At 38.4% G+C, this 24,174-nt stretch overlaps 1 protein-coding gene across 2 annotated transcripts in view; it reads left to right on the top strand.

Annotated features, from left to right (window-relative positions):
- Positions 1-1,207: 1,207 nt before the first annotated feature.
- The window catches only part of KIFAP3 (kinesin associated protein 3), a 101,929-nt gene continuing 78,962 nt past the window's right edge, over positions 1,208-24,174 (top strand). The window contains exons 1-10 of one of the 2 annotated variants that reach the window (XM_070939195.1): positions 1,208-1,324; positions 2,533-2,664; positions 8,786-8,940; positions 12,473-12,528; positions 13,937-14,078; positions 16,841-16,940; positions 17,095-17,219; positions 18,156-18,254; positions 20,354-20,532; positions 21,474-21,636. In XM_070939195.1, the coding sequence (XP_070795296.1) occupies positions 1,293-1,324; positions 2,533-2,664; positions 8,786-8,940; positions 12,473-12,528; positions 13,937-14,078; positions 16,841-16,940; positions 17,095-17,219; positions 18,156-18,254; positions 20,354-20,532; positions 21,474-21,636 (1,183 nt within the window). In that variant the 5' untranslated portion in view covers positions 1,208-1,292. The remainder of the gene's footprint in view (positions 1,325-2,532; positions 2,665-8,785; positions 8,941-12,472; positions 12,529-13,936; positions 14,079-16,840; positions 16,941-17,094; positions 17,220-18,155; positions 18,255-20,353; positions 20,533-21,473; positions 21,637-24,174) is intronic. The other variant, XM_070939196.1, reaches the window with a different exon arrangement.

The following is a 24,174-nucleotide window of genomic DNA, read 5'->3' as shown; positions in this document are numbered from 1 at the left end:
ACTGAGTGCCCAAAATGCACAAGCGCATGTCCAAACTGAAAGGTGCACGCACATGTGAATGTGTGCATGCGTGGGCACGTGGACATGTGCATGGTGGACATGCGTGCACGCGCAGGAGAGACCCAAAGACCAGCTGGCCAGCGGGAGACAGGGCATCCCAACACCGGCAAATGTAAGATCTTTTTCTTTCGTGAGATTGTTTCATCATTTGCAGGGAAACAGAAGCTCACAAAAGAAACACTATGAAGATCTGATGGTAACATTGCGTGTGCCAGCAGAGAGGGCTCTCTGTGCCACCTCTGGCACGTGTGCCATAGGTTCGCCATCACGGCTGTACAATTTCAGACAAATGGTTGTTCAGTCTCTTTTTGAAAGCCTCCAGTGATGGAGTTCCTCAATTTCTGAATGCAAGCTATTCCATTGGTTGATTGCTCTCACTAGGAATTTCCTCCTTAGTTCTAGGTTGCTTCTCTGCTTGCTTAGTTTGCATCATCACTTGCCTTGCCTTTTGGTGCTTTGGAAAATAGTTTGATCCCCTTGTCTTTGTAGGAGCCCCTCAAATATTGGAACAATGCTATCATGTCTCCCATAGTCCTTCCATTATTTCTATAATATATTCTTTCTCTAAGCTCTGTGTTTACATTTCACAATACAGTATAAATGAGTTAAAAAGCAGGTAATTTGTCTATCTCAGGAAATACTTTTCTACCTAAAACCAACTGTCTTTTAGTTTAGATGTGGAAAATGTCACAGTGAATTTAAGATAAATCTTAAATCTTTACGTGTGGAAGTGCAGACATAACACATTTAAGCATGTAATATGGTGAAAATAAAATTCACTATTGCTGCTAAATTACGTCTTTATTTTTAATTACCACGTGTTCACATGTCAATATTGCATGCCTAAATTAAGAAATTTTAAAACGCAAAGGATGCTAGACTTTTCTCGCAGAAAAGTCAAAAATCTGTACTGTATCTTTAATATTCAGCATCTTTATTCAACCTAGCCACGATAAAAACTAAAAGCTTTCAAGTTCATTTACGAAAGCTCCACTTTCACAAACAGCAGCGAATTTTACACGTTCTACTTTTCACTCATCGCCTCCAAGCAAGGCGTTCTTCCCTCTAGAAACCCTCTGCGTCTGCGCATCGTGTTGCGACTTGCGCCTGCGCAGCACGGGCCGCTTTTTCTCCCTTGGTAACGGAACCCAACCCAACCGGTTCCTGGCTCTCGGCTTCGCTGGCGGTCGCCCTCTCCTTCCCTGCCTTCTTTCCGGTTGACCGTCGCCGCTATGCAGGGGGAGGATGCTCGGTACCTCAAAAGGTAATGGTTTTCCCGCCAAAGTGGCGCGGGAGAGCGAGCAATGCATTGAACCGAGAGTAAGAGCAGAAGGCCGAGCAAGGGGCGCGGTTCTTCTGCTGGAGAAAATGGCAGGAGGGGAAGGAAGGAAGGATGCTTCGGCCAGGAGGGCGGCTGGCTTTTCAGAAGGGGTTGAGCTGCACCAGGTTCGGATTAGTGCCCAGTAGCTGGGCGATATCAAGGAAAAGGACCCTAGTGGAAAAGCGGGGCCGGTGTGGGGCGACACCAGCCTACCCTTTCCGGGCGTATTGCCCCTGCGGTGGCTTTGCTAGGCCCCTTGGAGCTCCGACCCAAGAGGGGAGGGTTCTGCAGACTTCGGGGATGAGCTTTAGTGGGTAACAGACCGCTTCATCCGAAGCAAAGTTGCTGGTGCCTGGTCCACTGAACGTAATGACGCAATGCAGGTGCCGACCTTGAAGCTGCTATTCCAAGGCTGTTCGTGCGTTCCCAATAAACCGATACAGCGGCCTCTTTGGACTCTGTATTTTTTAAGGAAAAGGGGTTGAATCTGTAAAATGAACGCTGAGAAGGGGAAAAGTGAAGGGGTCAGGGAATGAGATATAGGATGGGGAATGATGATCAGAAAAACTGGATTGAGCTGCTGGACAGGTCATTGTTGAATGATAGGTGAGTCTTTGGCTTGAGCGAATTTCACAATAGTTATTTTCTCATGATGCTGTCTTACCTATGAGATCTGAGAACTGCAAGTCCAAATTTTGAATTATGGTTTTAGTCTTGGATTGAAGGGAACTTGGAGGCAGCTTTTCCGTTTGCTAGTAGTAAGAATGATCTCTTCTGTCAAACGGGGGATAATATCTCAAGGGTAAAATGGTACAAATTGCATTGCTCACAATGGGAAAATAATATATTGTACCTGTTTACATTTTACAATGGGAATGGCCATTCTCTCTGCTGATGTTAGGGATGATCTCTATTGCTTTTTGGTTGGCTATAGTTTCATTTTTTATAAACTTGCATAGTTCACAAGCTGGAAGTAATATAAAGGAAGCATATGTAATAGCTGCTTTATAAAATAGAATATAGATTATCTTGATCAGTTCAAACTTGTGAAATACTGCAACCTGCAAAAATGCTCAAAAATGTTTTTATTTCTGTGCACAGCTACAAAAATTGTAGGGTTTTTTATTCACTATTTAATTTTTACTTAACAGAAAGGTAAAAGGAGGAAATATTGATGTACATCCATCAGAAAAAGCACTTATAGTTCATTATGAAGTGGAAGCTACAATTCTTGGGGAGATGGGAGATCCTATGTTGGGAGAGCGTAAGGAATGTCAAAAAATGTAAGTTTACAGTATTCAAGCAAACCTTTGTTCAAAAGTCTTTGATAAAACACTTTGGATAGCTAATGATGTTGTCTTTAAAGTCTTTTTTTAAAGATTGAATTAGAAAAATAAATTCTGAAGCCTTAATTCAGTTTTATATTTTTTTATACATTTAGTCAGAAAAGATGTCAAGCACATTATATTTATTTTAAATAATTTAAAATACATTAAAAGTTCTTACTATGCCCTCAAATATTTTATTAAGAGATCCAAAATATATATAGCACTTTTCCAATTGCAACCAAGATCCATAATATCAAAGAAAGAAAATGATTTTTTTATTTTGTTAGATGATTGATTTAGCCTCATGAAAAAAGACAGAGCTTTTAGTATATTTGATTTAACCACCACTCTCCTAGGAGAAATAGTTTGCTGCTTTATTTCAGTAAAATAAAAATAATCTTTTTTTTTTAATGATGGCAAGTCCTTTTTGCACAAACTGATTGTGTTTATTTTCCCTTTGCATGTGTTTGTACACCATACTTTGCCATGGTTTAGCATGGTTAACTAAATTGTGGTTTATAGTTTAATTGCTAGATTTTTCTAATTGCTAGTAAGGCATTTGACAAAGTAGACCACAATGTACTTGTTAGTAAGTTAGAAAAATGTGGGATAGTCAGCATCATCACCAGATGGATTTATAACTGGCTGACAAAACGCACTCAGCACGTATCCCTTAATAGAACTACATCTACATGGAGGGAAATATATAGTGGGGTATCCCAAGGTTTTGTCTTAGGCCCAATACTCTTCAATATCTTAATAAACAATTTAGATGAGATAATAGAAGGGGAACTCATCAGATTTGCAGACAACACCAAGCTGGCAGGAATAGCCAACATCCCAGAAGACAGGCTGAAGATCCAGAAAGATCTTCACAATTTTGAACACTGGGCCCTATCTAACAAAATGAAATTCAGTGGTGAGAAAAGTAAGGTTTTATACTTAGGCAAGTACAGGTATAGAACAGGTAGAACCTGGCTCAATAGCAGTAACTGAGAGAGGGATCTAAGAGTCCTGGTGGACTATCACTTAAATATAAGCCAGTAGTGTGCTGCAGCTGCAAAAAAGCCAATGCAATCCTAAAATGCATTAACAGAGGAATAAAATCAAGAAGTGTTAGTACTGTTTTATAATGCCTTGGAAAGACCACACTTGGAATATTGCATCCAGTTTTGGTCACCACAATTTAAAAAAGATGTAGAGACTTATTGTGACCTGCCGCCTGCCAGCTGCCAGCGGAGCTAGTGGCAGATTCAGATAATGAGGAAGTTGGGGAAGAACTTGGGCCAGAGATAGAGCCAGGGCCGTCCGACTTTTCCCAGCCAGAGAGGCAGCTGTCTTTGGAGTCAGAGATGAGTGAGGAGGAGGAACAGCTGGGGCCTGTTTCAGATGTGCATATGCGCAGAGCAGATAGGAGAGGTGAACAGTGGAGGACAGTGAGATGAGGCGGCTCGGGAAGCAAAACAAATATGGATGCTGACTGGCTCCTTCCTGGCTGGGGAATAAATAGGAGGAAAAGGGAGTGCTTTGGTTGTTGCAGACAACCGTTTGCATTTCTGGAAAGTTTGCTCCTTCGTAAGACAAAGACTGCCTTGCCAGAACTGAGGTTTGTCTATTTCTCTGTTTGAACTGACTTAATTTGCAGCCTCCTGGCTGGGAGCTCACAGCCTTGCATTTATCATAACGAGCTGATAAGGACTATTGTTTCAGTTAACTTCTTGCAAGACTCTTGCCTGGACTTTCTGTTGGTGAATGCAGTTAATTCCCAATGTGTAAATAAAGAGGGGAGTTTCTTTGCAGGGAATCTGTTTCTTGCTTCTGCGAAGGCCAGGTCAGAACAAGACTGTGGAAAGTATGTAGAGAAGAGCAACAAAGGGGGCTAGAGACTAAAGCAAATGAAGAATGGTTGCAGGAATTGGGTATGTCTAGTCTAGTGAAAAGAAGGACTAGGGGTGACTTGATAGTAGTGTTCCAATATTTGAGAGGCTGCCTTAAAGAAGAGGGGGTCAACCTATTTTCCAAAGCACCAGAGGCTGGGACAAGAAACAATGGATGGAAACTAATCAAAGAGAGAAGCAACCTGGAATTAAGGAAAAACTTCCTAAAAGTGAGGACAATTAACCAGTGTAACAGCTTGCCTTCAGATATCGTGGACACTCCATCAGTGGAGGTTTTTAAGAAGAGATTGGACAGCCATTTGTCCAGAATGGAATAGGTTCTCCTGTTTGAGCAGAGGGTTGGACTAGAAGACCTCCAAGGTCCCTTCCAACTCTTATTATTCTGTTAATTCTGAAATTTAGTACTGGCTCAAGGACAAGCCAAACTGTAACCAGTTTTCTTTTGAGTTTTTTCAAATATACCAATCAGAAATCTAGATAAGCAGCCAGTCAGGAACCCACCTTCTTGGACTCCCATGGCATGGATTAATCAAAGATCACCTCCCAGGTTTAGATATAAGAAGCCAGTCTCTGTTCACTTGCCTGTGAGCTGCCAAGAGATATACTACAAAGCATTTCATTCTGCCTCTAAAGATGCTAGCCACAGTCCTTGAGCCAGGCAAACATCAGGGTACCAGAAAACAAGACCAAAACCATTGAGCTTGAATCAGCCTGAAGTCAGAATCAGGATTTTCCTCTGAAAAACATGGAACATAAATATTTTTCAAGATTGCAGTGAATTGATTGTGAGCAGTCTTTTTGGGGGGTCTACATGCAGTACTCAAACAGAGCAACACAGCAACCTAGTGGTGAAGATGCTTGCCTCCCATTCAGAAGGTTGAGAGTTCATCCTAGGCCTGTGATGGCGAATCTATGGCACGTGTGCCACAGGTGGCACGGGGAGCCATATCTGTGAGCACATGAGCGTTGCCTGAGCTCAGCGTGCTGGCCAGCTGATTTTTGAGTCTTTCGAAATCGGGAAATGGGCCGTTTCCGGCCTCCCCAGGGTGGCGGGGGAAGGCCTTTTTCACCCTCCCCAGGCTTCAAGAAAGCCTCTGGAGCCTGGGGACGGCAAAAAACAGGCCTACTGGGCCCACCACTAACTTTTTTGACATTGTATGCTAAAAGCGGTGGGAGTGCGGGCGGGAGGGTCGCACATGCATGGGTGGGGGCGCAGCATTGGGAGGCATTGAATTATGGCTGTGGGCATGCGTGCGCACGACACCACCCCCCCCCGCACTCCCCCTGCTTTTGGCACGCGACGGCAAAAAGGTTAGCCATCACTAGGCAATGGGAAATGTTTCTCAGGGTGCAAAGAGGAAATACCTGCTGCGAACTCCACATAGGTGTCAGGAAGGGCATCTGGCCAGTAAACGCTCAGCTCCATTCAGTTACCCTGACTCCACTCTGAATTAAGGGATTACAGGGTTGTTAAAAGAAAAAAAAATGCAATAAACTCAAACACCTTTTCTAATCTGTGCCTATTTAACTGCTGAGGTTCTGTTGAATTTTTGTACCTGAATATGTAGATAGAATCCTCTGTCACTTAGAGCTGTACCTATGCAGGTTCCTTTAGATGGCCAGGTTGTGTAGTACACAGTGTCTTGAAGTAAGCAGTTGTTGTAGAGCTATGCTTTGATATTTGGGGGGAAGGTCATTAAGAGTTTGGTGAGGAATCAACTATGGAGGACACTAGAAGTTTATTGCCTGGATCTCTTTCAGTCAAGATTAAAGTCCAATTTAATTGAAATGGAAACAGCATTTATTGCTGAAACGGATGACCTTAGTTGGAATCTGGAGGGCAGGATTGTGCTCCTTCTATTTCTGTTACACTCTATGAAACAGTTAGATAGGCATTCTCAGGGTAAGTTATCTTGTTAATGATACTAAATTCTACACTATTTCACTACTTTGGTCCTGAACTGGTATCTGAGCTTATTGTCAGGACTATATAATTTCTTTTTATTCATTTATATTTGTTTATTTATTCATTTATTAATTGTCTATATTATTTTTATACATGACTCAAGACAGCAAACATACCCAATATTCCTTCCTCCTATTTTCCTCACAACAATCCTATGAAGTGAGTTGGGTTGAGTGGCCCAAAATCACCCAGCTAGCTTTCGTGTTTAAGGTGAGAATAGAACACATAGTTCCTGGTTTATAGCCAGGTGCCTTAATTACTAGATCAAACTAGAGGGAGAGAAACAAGCTATAGGTAGTCTGACTTAATGAACATTCCATTCAGTGACCATCCATAATTACTCACCCATGGTTCCCTTCCCTTCCCCACAACCACAGCACCTGCATACTACCCCCACGCTCCTTGCCTATGACATTTGCCTGTTCCTGCTTAAAGACTTGCATGCTCCTGGGATTACAATGGCAACCCAAATTCCTGAGATTCATGTCACTAAGCAATGTGGTCATTACATTTTATGACAACAATCTCAGTTTCTTTTGCTATCCTAATGGAGGACAGTAAGATAGAAATGCTGTTTGTCATAGACATCTTGACTTCACTGAAATCTTAGTTCCCAGGGAGGAACAGGTCATGGCTTGGGGATATAGAGGCTGCCTTAAAAGATTGCTGGGAAGCTACAACTTGTACAGAATGTGGTAACCAGACTGCTGATGGCTGTTATAGAAAAAAATGTATAAATCATTGTGTAAATAAAGTTACTGCATTGGTTGCCAGTAGGCCTCTGGATCAATTTAGAATGCATGGCATGGCACTGAATTATCTTATCCAAAGTAAGACTGTCTGTCCTGCTATAGTTAGGTTAAGGTGTAGCCTCCATTGAAATGGGGAGGGGTCATAAGATGGCTTCTTGGTTGTGGCCCAGCTCCATGCATCTTGAAATATGTTTGGGTTTTTTACTTCTGATAGTTAGAAAGCTCTGAAAAGGTTTCTTTTTTAAGCTGGCCTTTGATGCCTTAGTGCAGGAGTGTCAAACTCAAGGCCTGCACAGCCGTCCTGGAAACGGTAAGGGCTCCCCATGTTGCTTCAGCTCAGACCATCCCGGCAGCCGTGCATGTACGCAGGAACCGATGGGCACATGTGTCTCTCCCCATCTCTGCTGGGCCTGGGCAACCACGGCACTAATGGGGATCTGGCTTTCCCTGCTCACAGTGGCTGTCTTTTGCCTGCTGGGCCTGGGCATGCTCTACCACCTCTACTCAGCCTTTCTAGTTGGCCGCTTTGTCTCCTATGGGCTGGGCGGGTCTGTTGAGCGGCTGTGGCAGCAGTCTGCAGCGGTGATCGGGTGTGCAAGAGGAAACGCGCTCCACGCACAAGCCAAAGGCAAGACCTGTGAGCAGTCCGAGGAGAAGATGACTAGCAGTGACCTCCTCTCCAATTGCAAGCCAAAACAGACAATGGGACAGAGTAAGCACGTCCAGTGGTCCGCATGGACAGCCAAGCCTGGTGGTGACAGCGGGCTTCGGAGCTGCAGTGTGTGTCAGCTAAGGGGCCAGCAGGCTATGGCTACAGCTGGAAACTTTCCCCCCCCCCCTCTGCACACAAAAGGCGGCAAGCATGGGGCAGGGGCCCCATGTAGCTGCCAACTGTTTCCGGTTGTAGCTGCCCCGCCCCCTGCCTCTCCTCTCTTCATCCCGCAGGATGAGCCTCCCGTCCCCCGCCCCACCCACCGGAGACCCCTGGATTCCCTCCCAACCCCGCCTGGTCCCCAGAGGCAGAACCCATGTGAGTGATGTCAAGCTGGCCACTCTCCCAGGCCACATTCAGTTTGGGGCTTTTGAGTGAAGGGTTTTGCTATAAATAAAACAAGAAAACCAAGTGAGCCAATTTGGTCTACCAAAATAGCAATAGCACTTAGACTTATATAGCGCTTCATGGTGCTTTACAACAGTTTACAGAGTCAGCATATTACCTCCAACAAACTGGGCCCTCATTTCACTGACCTTGGAAGGATGGAATGCTGAGTCAACCTTGTGGGCAGACTTTGCCTGCAATACTGCATTCTAACCACTGCACCACCATGGCTCTTGATGAAGTTGAAATTGTAAAATAATTTATATTATAAGACTTCGAGTTTTATACATTTAAAACTAAATGTTGAAGACAGAATTTGTGTGCAAGCTGAAAATAAAAGCTTCTGTGTTTTATTTTATAGCATTCGATTGAAAAGTCTCAATGCAAATACAGACATTTCTTCCTTGGCTCGGAAGGTGGTAGAGGAATGCAAACTTATTCACCCCTCCAAACTGGCTGAGGTGGAACAATTACTCTATTACCTGCAAAATCGCAGAGACACCTCATCTGCCAAAGGTGAGCAAAACAAGTTCAGATGGCAAACAAATTGTATGTGGTATGAGCACTTTTTCCTTTGAGAATATTGGAATGGGAAAGGGAAAGGGAAAAGGGAAGGGGAATGGAATGGAATGGAATAGAATGGACCTTGGAGGTCTTCTAGTCCAGTCCCCTTCTCAAGCAAGAGAACCTATACCAGTGATGGCTAACCTTTTTGCCATCGCGTGCCAGGAGCGGGGTTGCGATGGGGGGTTGCGTGCGTGCCCACACCCATAATTCTATGTGCCCCGCCCCACACATGTGTGCACGACCTCCCCCCCCCGCTCCTGGCATGCGATGGCCCGGTGGGCCCATTTTTCTCTCTCCCCAGGCTCCAAAGCCTTTCTAGGAGTCTGGTGAGGGTGAAAACGGCCTTCCCCAACCCCCCCGGAGGCCCTCTGGAGGCCAAAAACTGCCCTTTTGCCAACTTTTGGTGGGGCAGTAAGGCCCGTTTTTTGCTCTCCCCAGCCTCCAGAGGCTTTCTAGGAACCTGGGGAGGGTGAAAACAGCCTTCACCATGCCCTCCGGAGGCTGAAAATGGCCCATTTGCCAACTTCCAGTCCTCCGGAGGGTCTCAGGGGGGAGGGAGGCCATTTTTGCCCTCACCAGACTCCTAGAAAGGCTCCGGAGCCTGGGGAGAGAGAAAAACAGGTCTTCCCTACCACCCCCCGAGGCCCTCTGGAGGCAGGAAACAGCCTGTTTCCCTACTTCTGGTGGCCCAGAAGGCCCGAAAATCAGCTGTGCGCTGGAGCTGAGCTTGCTGCCCACCAATATGGCTACTCATGCCACCTGTGGCACGCATGCCATAGGTTCGCCATCACGGACCTCTACCATTTCAGATAAGTGACTGTCTAGACTCTTCTTAAAATCATCCAGTGATGGAGCACCCACGATTTCTGGAGGCAATCTGTTCCGCTGGTTAATTTTCCTCACTTTTAGGAAATTTCTCCTTAATTCCAGCTTTTCTCATTGACCAGTTTCCAACCATTGTTTCCTGTCTTGCCCTCTGGTGCTTTGGAGAATAATTTGAATCCTCTTCTTTGTGGCAGCCTCTCAAATACTCTTTAGACTAGCCAAACCCAAATCCTGCAGGCGTTCTTCATGTTTTAGTCTCCAGAACTTTGATCATCTTAGTTGCTCTTCTCAGAGCTTTTTTCAAAGTCTCAACATCTTTTTTGTAGTATGGTGACCAAAATTGGTTGTAGTATTTCAGATGTGGTCTTACTAGGGTTTTATAAAGTGGTACTAATACTTCATGTAATCTTGATTCTATACCTCTGTTTATATAAACCAGGATTGTATTAGCTTTTTTGGCTGCTGCTGCACACTGCTGGCCCATATTCAAGTGTTCATCCACTAGGACTCCAAGGTCCCTCTCACAGTTACTGTTTTTGAGCCAGGTCTTGCCTAATCTGTATTTATACCTTTGATTTTTCCTGCCTAAATGTAAAACTTTGCTTTTCTCCACATTGAAATTCATTTTATTGGATAAGGCACATTGTTCAAGTTTGTCAAGATCTTTTTAGATCCTGAATTGTCTTCTGGAGTGTTGGCTATTCCTGCCAGTTTGGTGTCATCTGCAAATTTGATGAGTTCCCCTTCTATTCCCTCATCTAAATAATTTATGAAGATATTGAAGAGTGCTGGGCCTAAGACGGAGCCTTGTGGTACTCCACTACTTATTTCTCTCCATGTGGATGTAGTACCATTAAGGACTACTCATTGAGTACCGTTTGTCAGCTAGCTACAAATCCATGTAGTGGTGATGTCTATTCCACATTTTTCTATCTTACCAAGAAGTAGGTTGTGGTCTATTTTGTCAAATGCCTTACTGAAATCTATGTCCACAGCATATACCAGGTACACTGGTATAATTTTAAATAGTTTTTAATTGGGTTACTGATTTTAATTTGGTATTGTATTGTGATTTGTATTGAAGCTGTCATTTTGTAAGCCGCCTTGAGTCCCTAGGGAGAAAGGCGGCATATAAATCGCAATAAATAAATAAATAAATAAATAAATAAATAAATAAATAAATAAATTTCGCTGGTCTATTAATTTAGTGACTTTATCAAAAAATGAAATAAGATTGGTTTGGCATGATCTGTTTTTAACAAACTAGTGCTGGCTACTAGTTATAACTTTATTTGCTTCTAGTTGTTTGCAGATCTGTTTTTTCATAATCTTTTCCAGGATTTTCACAGGTATTGATGTTAGAGTGATTGGTCTGTAGTTTCCTGGGTCTGTTTTTCCCCCTTTTCTTGAAGATGGGAATCACATCAGCCCTTTTCCAATCCTTAGGTACTTCCCCAGTGCTCCAGGATTTTTGAAAGATATGGTACAATGTTTCTAAGATAACATCTGCTAGCTCCTTTAGAACTCTGGGATGTAAGCTGTCAGGTCCTAGTGATTTATATTTGTCAAGGTCAGATAGGTGTTCTCTTACCATTTTCTTGCTTATTTTAATTTTAATTTTTAGTTTATCTTTTACAGTAGTTTTTTTGGTAGGTTGGGCTATAATTTCTTTTTGTGTGAAGACTGATGCGAAGAATGAGTTAAGCAGCTCTGCTTTCTCCCTATTGCCTGTTACTTCCTTGCCATCTTCTCTGTAGACCTACAGTTTCCTTGACTTTTTTCTTGTTATTAATATGTTGAAAGAAAGTTTTTTTTATTATTTTCGACATTTGTTGCAAGTCTTTGTTCATTCTGAGTCTTTGCTTTCCTGACTTCATCTTTGCAGATTGTAGCTATCTGCTGATAATCAGCCTTAGTTAAGTGTCCCTCTTTTTCATTTTTTGTACTTGTCCTTTTTGACTTTCAGTTTGTCAGAGAGATCTTTGTGCAGCCATGCTGGTTTCTTCTTGGATTTCTCGTTTTTCATTTTTAGTGGTATTGTGCTGGATTGGAGTTTTATGATCGCATTTTTCCGAGTTTCCCACGCTTCTTGAATTGTTTTCCCTTTTAGAATTTTCATCCATGAATCTTCTCTGAGTTTGTTAAAGCCAGTTCTTTTAAAGTTTAAGACACTGGTTGGATTATTTTCTGTTGCTTGTGTTTGCATTATATTGAATTCCAGTATGACGTGGTCACTTTCACCCATGGTTCTGGCAATTTCAACTCCCTCTATCACTTTTTCTCTATTAGTAATATTGAGAGGAAAAGAACAGGGAAACAAATTGTATGAGGTATAAGCACTTTTTCCTTTGAGAATATTGAGAGGAAAAGGGCAGTATTGTTGGCAACCATTGTTTCAACCAGAATAATTGCTAGGTTTATGGAAAAACAGTGATCACTTACGTGTTGAAATGAAATTTAGCACTATTGGTTTTGATTGATTGAGGAAAATTATGCTTAAACATTTAGTGTATATATGCCTGTAGAAATGCTGATATCACATTTAATCAATTCCTCCCACTTTAATTACTCTTTTTTCCTAAACATGACAAAAGGAAAGGAAAGGAAAGACCTTTAAAAATTATTTAAGCCATTATTTTGTATTGCCTTTCCACAGAAAAGAAAGAAAAATCCAGTAAACCTAAAGATCCACCACCATTTGAAGGGATGGAGGTAGGTACAATTGAATCCAATTAAACTTTAGTATTTTTTCTAAAATTTATATATTATACAAAAATACTGAAACTATTAAAAATTAATCTATTTTAAATAGATTTGCATCTTATGTCTTCATTGTTCAGTTGTGTATTATTTAAAATATAACAAATTATTACATTTTAAAAGAATTTTTAACATTTAATTTAGTTAATCCATTATTTTTTGGTTTTCTCTGTTCTTTGTTTCTAATAATTATGGAGCAAAATAATTATTAAAGTTACTATCATAGTTTTCTATTTTACTCTAATACCAGGGCTTAGGCTGTATTTGAATTTATATACTACTAATACTGTCTGCTTTTAACCTTCAGTTGGGCGAAACATTGCATCATAGGACAACAGGAATCATTATTCCTGTGGGATTGACACTTTAATGATCTTCAGATAAGTTGTATAGGTAAAGTTGTGGCCACTTCAATGCCACCACACTGCCATCACATGATCAAGATTTTTGACACTCGCTGCCAGCTTTCCACAAGCAAAGTTAATGAGAAAGTTGGCAGAAGTCAGAAATCACTCCCATTCCCACTGCTTCTTTGCCCAACTGTTTACCTCTTTGGGATAAGGAAATATTTCTGAAAGAATGAGCCAAAGGGTCTAATATTAGCTGTAATTTATAAGACTATGCAGTGCTTCAGATTTAAAGGAAAGGAGGTGATATGGAGCATACCTAGACTTCTAATGTAAAGCTTACCTAGACTTCTAATGTAAAGCTTACTGGCAACTCCTTAAAGCAGCTACATCTTTTCCCGAATTCACATGACTGCATTCTGCAATCACAATGCAATCCTGGAAAAGGCATGTTTGGTTTCAGATTTGCTGTCAGGTGCTGTGTGCACATCTGCATGCCCTTCAAACCATCTTTTTACTATGGTTCTGGAGCATAGCAATGTGTTATCACATTCTGTTTCTTGTAAGTTAACTGACAAAAAAGCAGTTCCATTCCAAAAATAAAACCCATTGGGTTCAAGTTCTTTGAATTTGATTGTTTTCCTTTAGGCTAGATAACATCAGTTCACTGCAGGAAAACAGCCAAGCTCAGTGAACAACAAGAACCCAGCAGTTCAAATCTGAGTTCCATATATTCTCTACAACTGTAATATAGGATAGTGCATTCAGATTCCTTCAAATTAATCTGGTTTTATATTTCCCTCAGTTCTGTTTATACAAAACTTTATTCCTTCAAATTAATCTGATTTTATATTTCCCTCAGTTCTGTTTATACAAAACTTTATTTTTTAACATGAATTATTGTCTCTTCAATGCATTTGGACTGTTTTCATGTTTAACTTTCCTTATAACTGTTTGCTTATTGATGTCTTACATACCTCTGTATTCTACTTTTCCTTCCCTGGTGTTTTCAGATTGATGAAGTAGCTAATATTAATGACATGGATGAGTACATTGAATTGCTATATGAAGATATCCCTGATAAAGTTCGTGGCTCTGCACTTATTCTGCAGCTGGCCAGAAATCCTGATAACTTAGAAGAACTCCTCCTTAATGGTAATTATCAGATTAATGCTACTACGATTGGGCTGGCTTTTGGCTCAATAAGTGGAGTAAATTTAGCTAATAGCAATAGCACTTGGACTTATATACTGCTTCACAGTGTTTTACAGCCCTCTCTAAGCAGTTTACAGAGTCAGCATATTGCCCCCAACAATCTGGGTCCTCATTTTACCAACCCCAGAAGGATGGAAGGCTGAGTCAACCTTTAGCTGGTGAGATCCAAATTGCCAAACTGCTGGCAGTCTGTGATCAGCAGAAGTAACCTGCAGTACTGCATTCTAACCACTGCACCACCGCATCTCTAATCAGATAAAGGAATCCCACAAGAAATACTAGTTTGTGTTAGTATTGTATTAGTAAGAATAACTGATCCTTAATTAAAGATGCGATTATTCAGAATAACCCAGACAGTGGTTATTCACTGACTCTTGAACTCATTAAATAATTGGCTATCATGAGGTAGCACAATAACTATTTTTGATAATAGTGACTAACTTGGTTAACTTGGTTTGATTAATTTGAAAATCTAAGAAAAAAATATGTGTAAAAACAGAAATTGTTTATCTTTGTCACAGTTTAGCTGTGTCTTTCAGAGTCATTTATAGTCAAAGATTTTTGGTTTGGTACTATTCTGAATTTTTTAATTTTATTCATGGTGATTCATGTCCAGACTTTTTTGGGAGGTTAGGATTTAGAATTTATGTATTCCACAGAAATTCTCATTAAAATCACTAGTGTTTTTCTTATGTAAGTCAGTAAGGAGGCAATTTAAGGTGTACAGTACTTTAAAAATAATCTTGACCCAATGCACATTCCAGTGTCAATAAATATAGGAAATTGTTAATTATTTTTAAAAACCATCTGATGGGCCATTGTGAGGATCACTCAGATTATAGGGTGGATAAGATTGCTGGCACCTCCTGCTTTGAAAGAGGCAGTGGTGTGTCACCTCCTCACCATCAACAATCAGTTTCTAACTTTCCTTTTTTAAGGTAGGCTATTGAGAATATGGTCAATCCATAGCTGATGAGAATCCTGGAGGAAATGGATTATTTACACCAGATGTGTCCAACCTGAGGCCTGGTGCCCCATGCAGCCCTGGATAGCTACTAATGTTTCTCCATAAGATTGTAAACTTCCAATATCATTATGTGATTTTATGTTATAAAACTATATTATATATTTTATATGTGACTCAAGACAATTCTTATTTTTTCAGTGCAGCCCAGCCAAGTCAAAAAGTTGGACACCATGAAATAGATCCATTTTGGTCTAGTTTTAAGCTGGGATTTAGTATTGAGACAGCCTTGGTCATGCTTGCTGATGACTTGTGATGGAGCTGGGATGTTGATGGCGCATCCATCCTTGTGCTTTTTGATCTTTCAGTGACTTCTGAGCTGTCTATGTGTTGGAAATAGGAGCATTGCATTATTGTGCTTCTCTTCTTTCTCTGGAGGTCATACTGGATCCATGGCACCTATTCAAATAGCTTGGGATTGGGCTGCTTTTCTATTGTCTACTGACTTTGACAGCCCCCTTTCACCCATGCTTGCCTTGCTTTACCAGTTACGCTGCTTTTCTTCTCCTTTGCCTAAGCTAGGTGGTTAAATGTAGTTCCCAAATCCCAGGTCCTTTGAACTATCACAGGTCTCAAAATGTTCTTTGGATTTTACATTGTGTGGGATTATTTTTCAGCAGTATAGGCTTCATGCCTTCACCAGATAATTCCATGTTGGGTTCCAGGAATTCCATTGTATAGCATGCTGCTAGTATGCCCAATTCCCTAAGCTGGTTTTAGGCTTATACAATGATCGATAGTATCATATATTTGTCCATTTCATTTTGAGGGCACCAACATTCTGGATGATTAACTCCAATAAGCATTCTCTCATCCCATGTCACTCTCTTACTCAACCTATTAATGCAACTCCCTTTTTCTTTCCATGAGGGAGACCTACTTAGACCTACTTAGTACCACAGATTCCCCCCCCCCCACTTTTGCAGGATTTTTATATGATTACTACATCAGTGAGGTCCTGAAAAAAAAAGTAATGAACTATAGATGCCAGAATTACAATAAAATACAAAACTGTATTAAGTGAAGTGATGTTAATACAATCAGTATATTGAGGGAGCTCTCATCCTGTTCATCCATGACAGACAGTGGCAGGAAAGGCCTTTCATCATGTCCTGAGTTTGTGTTTATGAATCTTCTGATTCATATTTTTATAACACTAGGTTTCCTCTTGGCATCCAGCACTATCCTGAGATTGGCACTTTTGCATTCATATCAACAAAAAAACATGCATGTGGGAATCAGGGATATTTCCTGCTCCTCAGAATGCATGGGAGAAATCAGTTGATAGAACAATAATATGGCTAGAGAGAGCAAAAGATTAACTACTTTGTTCTCCAAGGCTGGGAGATTAATTAAATCCTTAGTGTGAAGGAGGTTGAAGCAATTACCTTTTTGGAATGAGGATAGCCACATTGTTAAATAGCAGAAAGGTTAGGAAAAAAGAAAACTGTAAGCTTGTTATCAGGGCTTGCAATTCAAAGAGGCAGTAGGCAATTTCCTTGAGTGAAGTGGCGAGATTAGCTTGACCATTAAGGGTTCTTCATACCCTTAATTTTTCAACCCTGATTGATGCTACTCTTTGTTTGATGCAGTCATTTGGTGGAAGACATACTATAATGCATTATAAATTTGAACTTCATGCTATTGTTGAGACAGTACTTTTCTTCTTTCCTTTTAGAAACGGCATTGGGTGCTTTGGCCAGGGTTCTGCGAGAGGACTGGAAACAAAGTGTAGAACTTGCTACTAATATAATATATATATTCTTCTGCTTTTCCAGGTATGTATAGTAACATATACTATATGTAAGTCAATATATTCTGGAACCTTAATATTTTAAAATGAATATAGCAGTGGTTGTTAAGTCATGCTTGTGGGTTAATATAGGATTTACTCTGGTGCCAGTACTCTGATTTTAATTCTTTTTAATGTAGCTTTTCTCAGTTTCATGGACTGATTACACACTATAAAATTGGAGCTCTTTGCATGAATATCATTGATCATGAGCTAAAGAGGCATGAACTATGGCAAGAGGAACTTACCAAGAAGAAGAAAGCTGATATCCTTGTTTGTTGTTGTTGTTAGTAGACTAATGGACAGGAATGAATCCAACTTATTCTTACAATTTAGAGCAGTCTACTTCATTTTACTCAGTTGTTGTGTCCACTCTGCATACTCATTTCGTTCTTCAGATTCTCCTATCCTATAAAAGATAGTAATGCTTCAAGATTGAAAATATGATTTATGAAAATGGTACCCTTTTGGATATATAGGATTTATTATCAGAGAATGAATAAAATATTAGTATTTTTTCTGTATAGGTAGAAAAATGTTTTATTTTAGTGGTTAACTTAGTTTGGCAATTGCTACAAGAAATTAGTTGTGGTCTGTCATAGTCCCTTTATTTCATGTTAGTGCAGAGAACTAAGATATTGGTTAAAGAGAACTAGTATAAATCAACAAAGTAGCAGCAAATCTGCTCTTTTGAATAGCTGTATTTATATTGACTGGCAATTACTGAGGCTGCTCATATGTCACAGAAAACTAAAACATCCAAATAGTTCTATCTTATTACGAACAATACACTGATATTCATTGCTCATTCATACTTGTTTCCTTCTTGCTCACAGAAATAGCTAAGCAAGTCATGGAAACCCATTCAGTGTTTGGTTTGTGTTGTGTATAAACTGGAATTCCTGGATTGTTTTTGGTAAGGTGTTACTTTTGATTAACAGGAAAGTAATCCAGAGTTCCTGCTTATAACATATTACTAGAACATTGGTGACTGGTTAATTATTCTTACAACCAGGAGAAGCCGATAGGAGTGATAGTATATAGCATGTGCCAGTAAGCTTTCTGAATAAGACATCTCATGCTATATGCATATGGCTTCTTGTAATTACAGCAGGACATATGCATCTCCCCATATCAAAAAGCGCTTTATAGGTTTTGCATTTCTTAAGTGTTGAGCATATCCTTATCTCTAAGTGTCCACTTGATGAAGATCCTGAAAATCAAACACTGAAAAAAGAATATGAAAAAACCTTTAAAAAGTACCAAGGTCTGGTGGTTAAGCAAGAACAACTACTTCGAGGTACTAATTTTGATTCCCAGTTATTTAATATGCTATAGATACTTTCTCAGCATTTAGCAGAAATTATGGGAAAGTCTGAAAGATTGCATAGCTTATTCTATTTGTTAAAATTGTAGCTATTTGAATGACTTAGAACTCATTTTAGTAGTCTTTGTTTACCAAAAGTTTAAAAAGTTAATACAATAGCTGTTTATTTGTAGCATTCCCTTTAAATTTAGTGCAAAGAATTAAGAACACTGTATATAGGTTAAATCAATGACTCATCAGCTAATGAGTATCGAAGTATGTTTATATAAGGCATGTTCACTGCCTTGTGTTATATATACAGTATAACATGATGGAATTAATAATTTCACATTGTTGTGTATATACTAATATTGGAGAAGCAAATTCTAGAACAGGGGTGTCAAACTCGCAGCCACATGCTTGATGGATCACGTGCTGGCCACGCCCACCCCCGGTTTACCAAAGGGGAAAAAAGTCACGATACATCACATGATGACGTGACGCTGCAAGGGTGATACCCTGTTCTAGAAGCTGTTTAAAAACTGATATATAGTATTGTAAAGAAAATATATGGAGCAGAAAAAGTGTTTCTGAGAATTTAATGTTAGATTTGAATGCTCATTAGATGAAAACACCCCACTAGTAAGTACTTTCATTCCTCCTGAAGGTCAGTACCATTAAATAGCCTGCCAGAAAAATTCCAAGAGAGAAAAGGAGAAAGACAGAGATCACCTCAGACACTATTCTTTCCTTTCCTCTGCATATTGCTTAACACATTGTAAGCCGCCCTGAGTCTCCGGAAAAGGGCGGCATATAAATCGAACCAATAAATAAACAAACAAACAAACAAATAAATAAATAAATAAACTCATTCTCTATATGTATCCTGATGTTTCTTCTTTATGCCTTACAAATTTTTGTATTTTGAGAGTCAGGAAGTATTGTAATAACTCTGGAATGGGAAGAATATCCCCAGTATTTATTAATTAAAGTAGAATTTATTAGTACCCTGTTTCCCCCAAAATAAGACATCCCCTGATAATAAGCCCAATCGGGCTTTTGAGCGCATGGCAATAAGGTCAAGCCCTTATTTCAGGGTTCAAAAAAATATAAGACAGGCTCTTATTTTTGGGGAAACACAGTATGTAATCTGATTGTAATTTGAAAGGGAAGCTAATTAATTTGACTTATTTCTGCTCAAAATACAAATGAAAAAAAATGTTCGGAAATATTAATATGTATTAATTTGTATTATTTTAGTGAAGATAATATATTTAACAGAAGTAAAGTCACTTAAATCTTTTATTGGTTTAATCGCTAACAATTATGATTAAGTTTAGTACAACCAAAAGGTGTTGCATTGTAGTAGATAAAGAGGATGGCCTTGGTCAGAAGGAAGGTTTACTACCAAGAGAACAATCAAATAAAGGAAGCATGACCGTGGGCCAAGAAAAAATTGTGAAAATGTCTCAGGGAGCCCTCTGTCCCCTCCCCTCCCCAATTTTAGTGAAGATAAAAGGGGGGATAATGTAGCACATTCAGACTTTCAACATTTTATTATAGCTGTTCTAATTAAAAAATAGTTTAGTTCTTTACTGGATCTGTTTCTTAGTCTGGTCTACTTAATAGGGCCGACATGTATAAAATTGCTTTTTGAAAAGCTTTGAAGAAAGAAAAAGCACACATTTGAGATAGACAATGTAGATGTGTTGATTTATCTTTTGAGTTTAATTAAGTTCAATATGTTGTATACAGTATATAGTACATATACAAAAGAGTTGGTATTGATGGATATAATAAGAGGAAGAGCTCATATTAAAATAATATGGGCTAATTCATATTAATTTATGTTATGATAATTAGAGTTTATTTTAGGAAGAGTATATATTTTTTCCAATAAACTTACATTTTGTTGAAACAGGCTAGTTAATAAAACCAGCATATTCTTTTTTGGCAATTATTTTCTGCTGAACTTTGTACAGGACATATTTGTGATGGCCCAGATGCTTAAATAATTCATGAATTAAAAAGTGACCAGAGTATACTCATAATCTCTCAATTGTGTGTTTTATTTTTGCCTGCTGATGAATCAGTTGCTCTTTATTTGCTGCTAAATCTTGCTGAGGACACACGAACTGAATTAAAGATGAGGAACAAGAATATTGTCCATATGTTGGTGAAAGCTCTTGACCGAGATAACTTTGAACTATTAATACTGGTTGTGTCGTTTCTGAAGAAACTCAGCATCTTTATGGAAAACAAAAATGATATGGTATAATTTTATAGTTTTCTATTGAAATATTGTTACCAAATGCTGAAAGCTAGTCAACAAAGCACAATGAAATTTCATATAATTTTGATTTTGTTTTTATCTGTTGAGTGGCCCATACTATGCATCAGACATTTTGTTGTTTTATTTGTTTCCCGGGGGGTGGGGGGGGAGTCACATAGTTGTTTAAAAGACAGAACATCCTTACTGTGCAGAAGAATCTCAAATTCATTAAGTGGAGCAATTGAAATTTCAGGTTTCTTTCTTAAAAAGATACTGACTTGTAATAAATTATATCAATATATTGGAATAGATTGTTCAACTGGTATAAGTTTATCTCAGATATTCAGATGATAAAATCCTATATGTATTAAATTATTGTAGTTTAGTCATTGTAGTAAGTCTGGAATTATGTCTAACAAGTTTTATTGAATAAATTTGTATACAACTAAATAAAAAGATGAGATATTTAATTTGCCTTTTAATCATGATCAAATGTCTCTTCTGAATTGATAGTGGTTATAGGTATTTGGAAATACCACTTTTAAAACAAAATGCATATTTTAAAGTAATTTCAAATTATACATTTTTGAACATGATATACTTAAATTAAAGCAGTGTATTACTAATACCTTGTTCCCTAAAGCAGATAAACAGTATCTCAGAATGGAAGTTGAATGAAAAATTGAAAAAATTGAAAATGTAAAAAATTTGAAAATGTAACTATTTCAACTTAATATGCTAAAATATATTGAGGTTAGTTAAATAATCTGTACTTGATGAATAAAGAAAATCTATAAATAATTCATGAGAAATTCCAACAATATAATTATTGGTACATAATGGAGAGATATTTGTCTATCATTACATTTCTTTCTTCAGTTTGTGTTAAAAGTTACAAATATTTCAAAAAGTCTTTGTGTTTTTCCATACTTCTCCCATAGGTTGAAATGGATATAATTGACAAACTAGTGAAAATGATACCATGTGAACATGAAGATCTTCTGAATATTACTCTTAGACTTTTACTGAACCTTTCCTTTGATACAGGGTTGAGAAATAAGATGGTGCAAGTTGGACTTCTTCCAAAACTCACTGCGTTGTTAGGTAGATTTCATTATTTTCTCACTGTGAAACTTATCATTGATCCTAATAATCATGCTCCATTGTTTATTAGAATTTTATGAATTATATTTTTCTGTTGATTAGCATGATTAACATGTTAACAATTGCTCTAAATGTCTGAATATCTTTGGTTATGTTATCATAACATTCCTGACATATTCTCATAAGTATTCTACAGGTATTAGAATATTTCAGTAAATTCAATAATATTTTTATCTACAAAATCTGTTGATTTTATTATTATTTTATTATGATTTATTTTAGAGCCAGTTTGGTGTAGTGATTAAGGTGCTGGCCTGGAAACCAGGAGACTGTTCTAGTGCCACCTTAGGCATTAAAGCTCTCCAAATGACTTTGGGCCAGTCATTCTCTCCTAGCCCAACCCACGTCACAGGGTTGTTGCTGTGGAGAAAAAGTTGGAGAGGAAGGAATATTAGATATGTTTGCTGCCTTGAGTTACTTATAAAATAATAAAGATGGAAGAGAAATCTAATAAACAAAAAAATACATTTTCTGCAAGCCATTATCATCTTACACAAGTCATTGAGAAAAACAGATAGTAGATCAAGCCCTACTACATTTATTTATTAGGCATCAATATAAATACTGCCCTTGTCTTGGCTTGACTAAGCCAGGCTTGTGCCGGTACACAAACAAGCCAGAATCCAACTCCAGTGATGCAGAGCTTTATTGCAACTACAAACCCGGTCTTAGCGCAGACCAAACCACAAAGTGATGTAAAGTCAGCGCTGAGAGCGCTTCCGCTTCTCAGCACCCTTTTAACAATGCAGTAAAGCCACCTCCCCCAACAAACCACCATCTTATACTCTGAAAAATACGGTATGAGTGATTTTTCACCAATAAAGCCAATAGGAAGCAGTCTTTTCCATGACAAGTCACTTTGTTACAGCACCTGCAACCTATTCTCAAAATTACAAAAGTATTAGCTAAAAAATTTCTTCTCTCTGAATGTAAGTAATATTAAGTATTTCTGAAAGACAGTGACATTATATCTGTGTCTCATTTAATGAGGCTAAAGGAAATATACACCTTACCTAGAATGTTGCTGGACAGCAGTATGGTTGATTTAACAATAGATTCCATCCATCAATCCAGCAATAACTTCTGATTTCATTTTCCCAGACCTAAATTATAACTGAAGTAATAAGATGATCTCGTTATCTCATCTAGCAGGTTTCTAATACATTCAGATTGGATTCTCCAAACTGGATTAATTTGACATAACTTCAGAAAGATGTTCTAAGAAGAATAACACAAACTCTACAAACAAAGAATCTTGGTGTCCAATTTCCAATATCAAAAGTATTACAAATTCACAAAATAATCAGCTGAAAATAATAAGGTTATTACTATAAAATCTGATCTTGCCCACCATTCTGCAGAACCAAGCAAAATAAACCAGAATTTTAAAAAGTCAAATGAATTAACAACTAGACCCCTTCTATGTAGCAAGAAGAATTTAAGTAATGGGTATTCTGGTATTGCAGAGCAACCTACTGGAAGTAACTGGTATATACTTCCTAGTAGTGCTCTGATCTTGACTTACTCCTTTTATATTTTTATAGTGATTCTTCAGATTTTAAAACAGCGATCATTCTTTTTTGTTAGACATACAATGAAAGTTAAGAAATGCAAGTTAAGAAAATAAGAAAATACATGTTATGTATTCATCAGAACATTCTAATCTCCACAAGTTCTTAAAGGTGCTACTTAAAAACATGAAATTTTACTGGAGAGTAAATAATATTTTGAAATCAGGGCTGTAAAGAATTATTTCTAATAATCAGCTCAAAATTTCACATTTTTTTTGTCATTGACATTTTAAAATTGGAACACTGACCCCTTCTGTAAATGATTTTTACCTTTTCTCCATGTTATCATTTTTTCATTCTTCTTAATCAAGGGGCCTACTATGTTAATTTATTTTATATTTTGCTTTGTATTGTTCTTCCTCTGTCTCAGCTATGGCACCTTATTAACATTGTTATTTTTATGAATGGTCCTTTCAAAAGCTATTTTTTAAAAACTATTTGTCCTTTTCATATTGAATTTAAAACTATATATTAAGCAAGCAGTTTACACATATGTTTGAGAAAGGAGTTACTTATTAAAAGCAGCATTGCTTTTCTAATTAAGTCCAATTTATCTTATAAAGAAACATGCATTTCCCAACCCAATAAAGTGAACAAACAATAAAAGTTAGATGCAGCAGAACATAACAGAAAGCATATGTCCTGCCTTAAGAGTTCAACAATATCTTATCAAGATTGCTTGAAGTTACTTATAGCAGTAAAATGTTATGTTTCCTCTTGTTTTTCCAATTAAATGGAAAAACCTTCATTTTTACAGCAGTTCTGTTACAGTTGGTTTCAATATTTTGTGTGTGAATGTTGCCTGAGGTGTCCATTTCTTCCTAGCAGTAATTGGTTGTAACATGAAGAATAAAAAAATTGGTCTGCAGACAATGGTAACTACTCAAGAGATATATTTTGAAGGTGG

The sequence above is a fragment of the Pituophis catenifer genome, unplaced genomic scaffold, assembly GCF_029215685.1.
Source record: "Pituophis catenifer annectens isolate HBS135680 unplaced genomic scaffold, rPitCat1.0.hap2 SCAF_3, whole genome shotgun sequence".
NCBI lineage: Eukaryota > Metazoa > Chordata > Lepidosauria > Squamata > Colubridae > Pituophis > Pituophis catenifer.
This window is presented reverse-complemented; position numbering and strand designations above follow the sequence as displayed.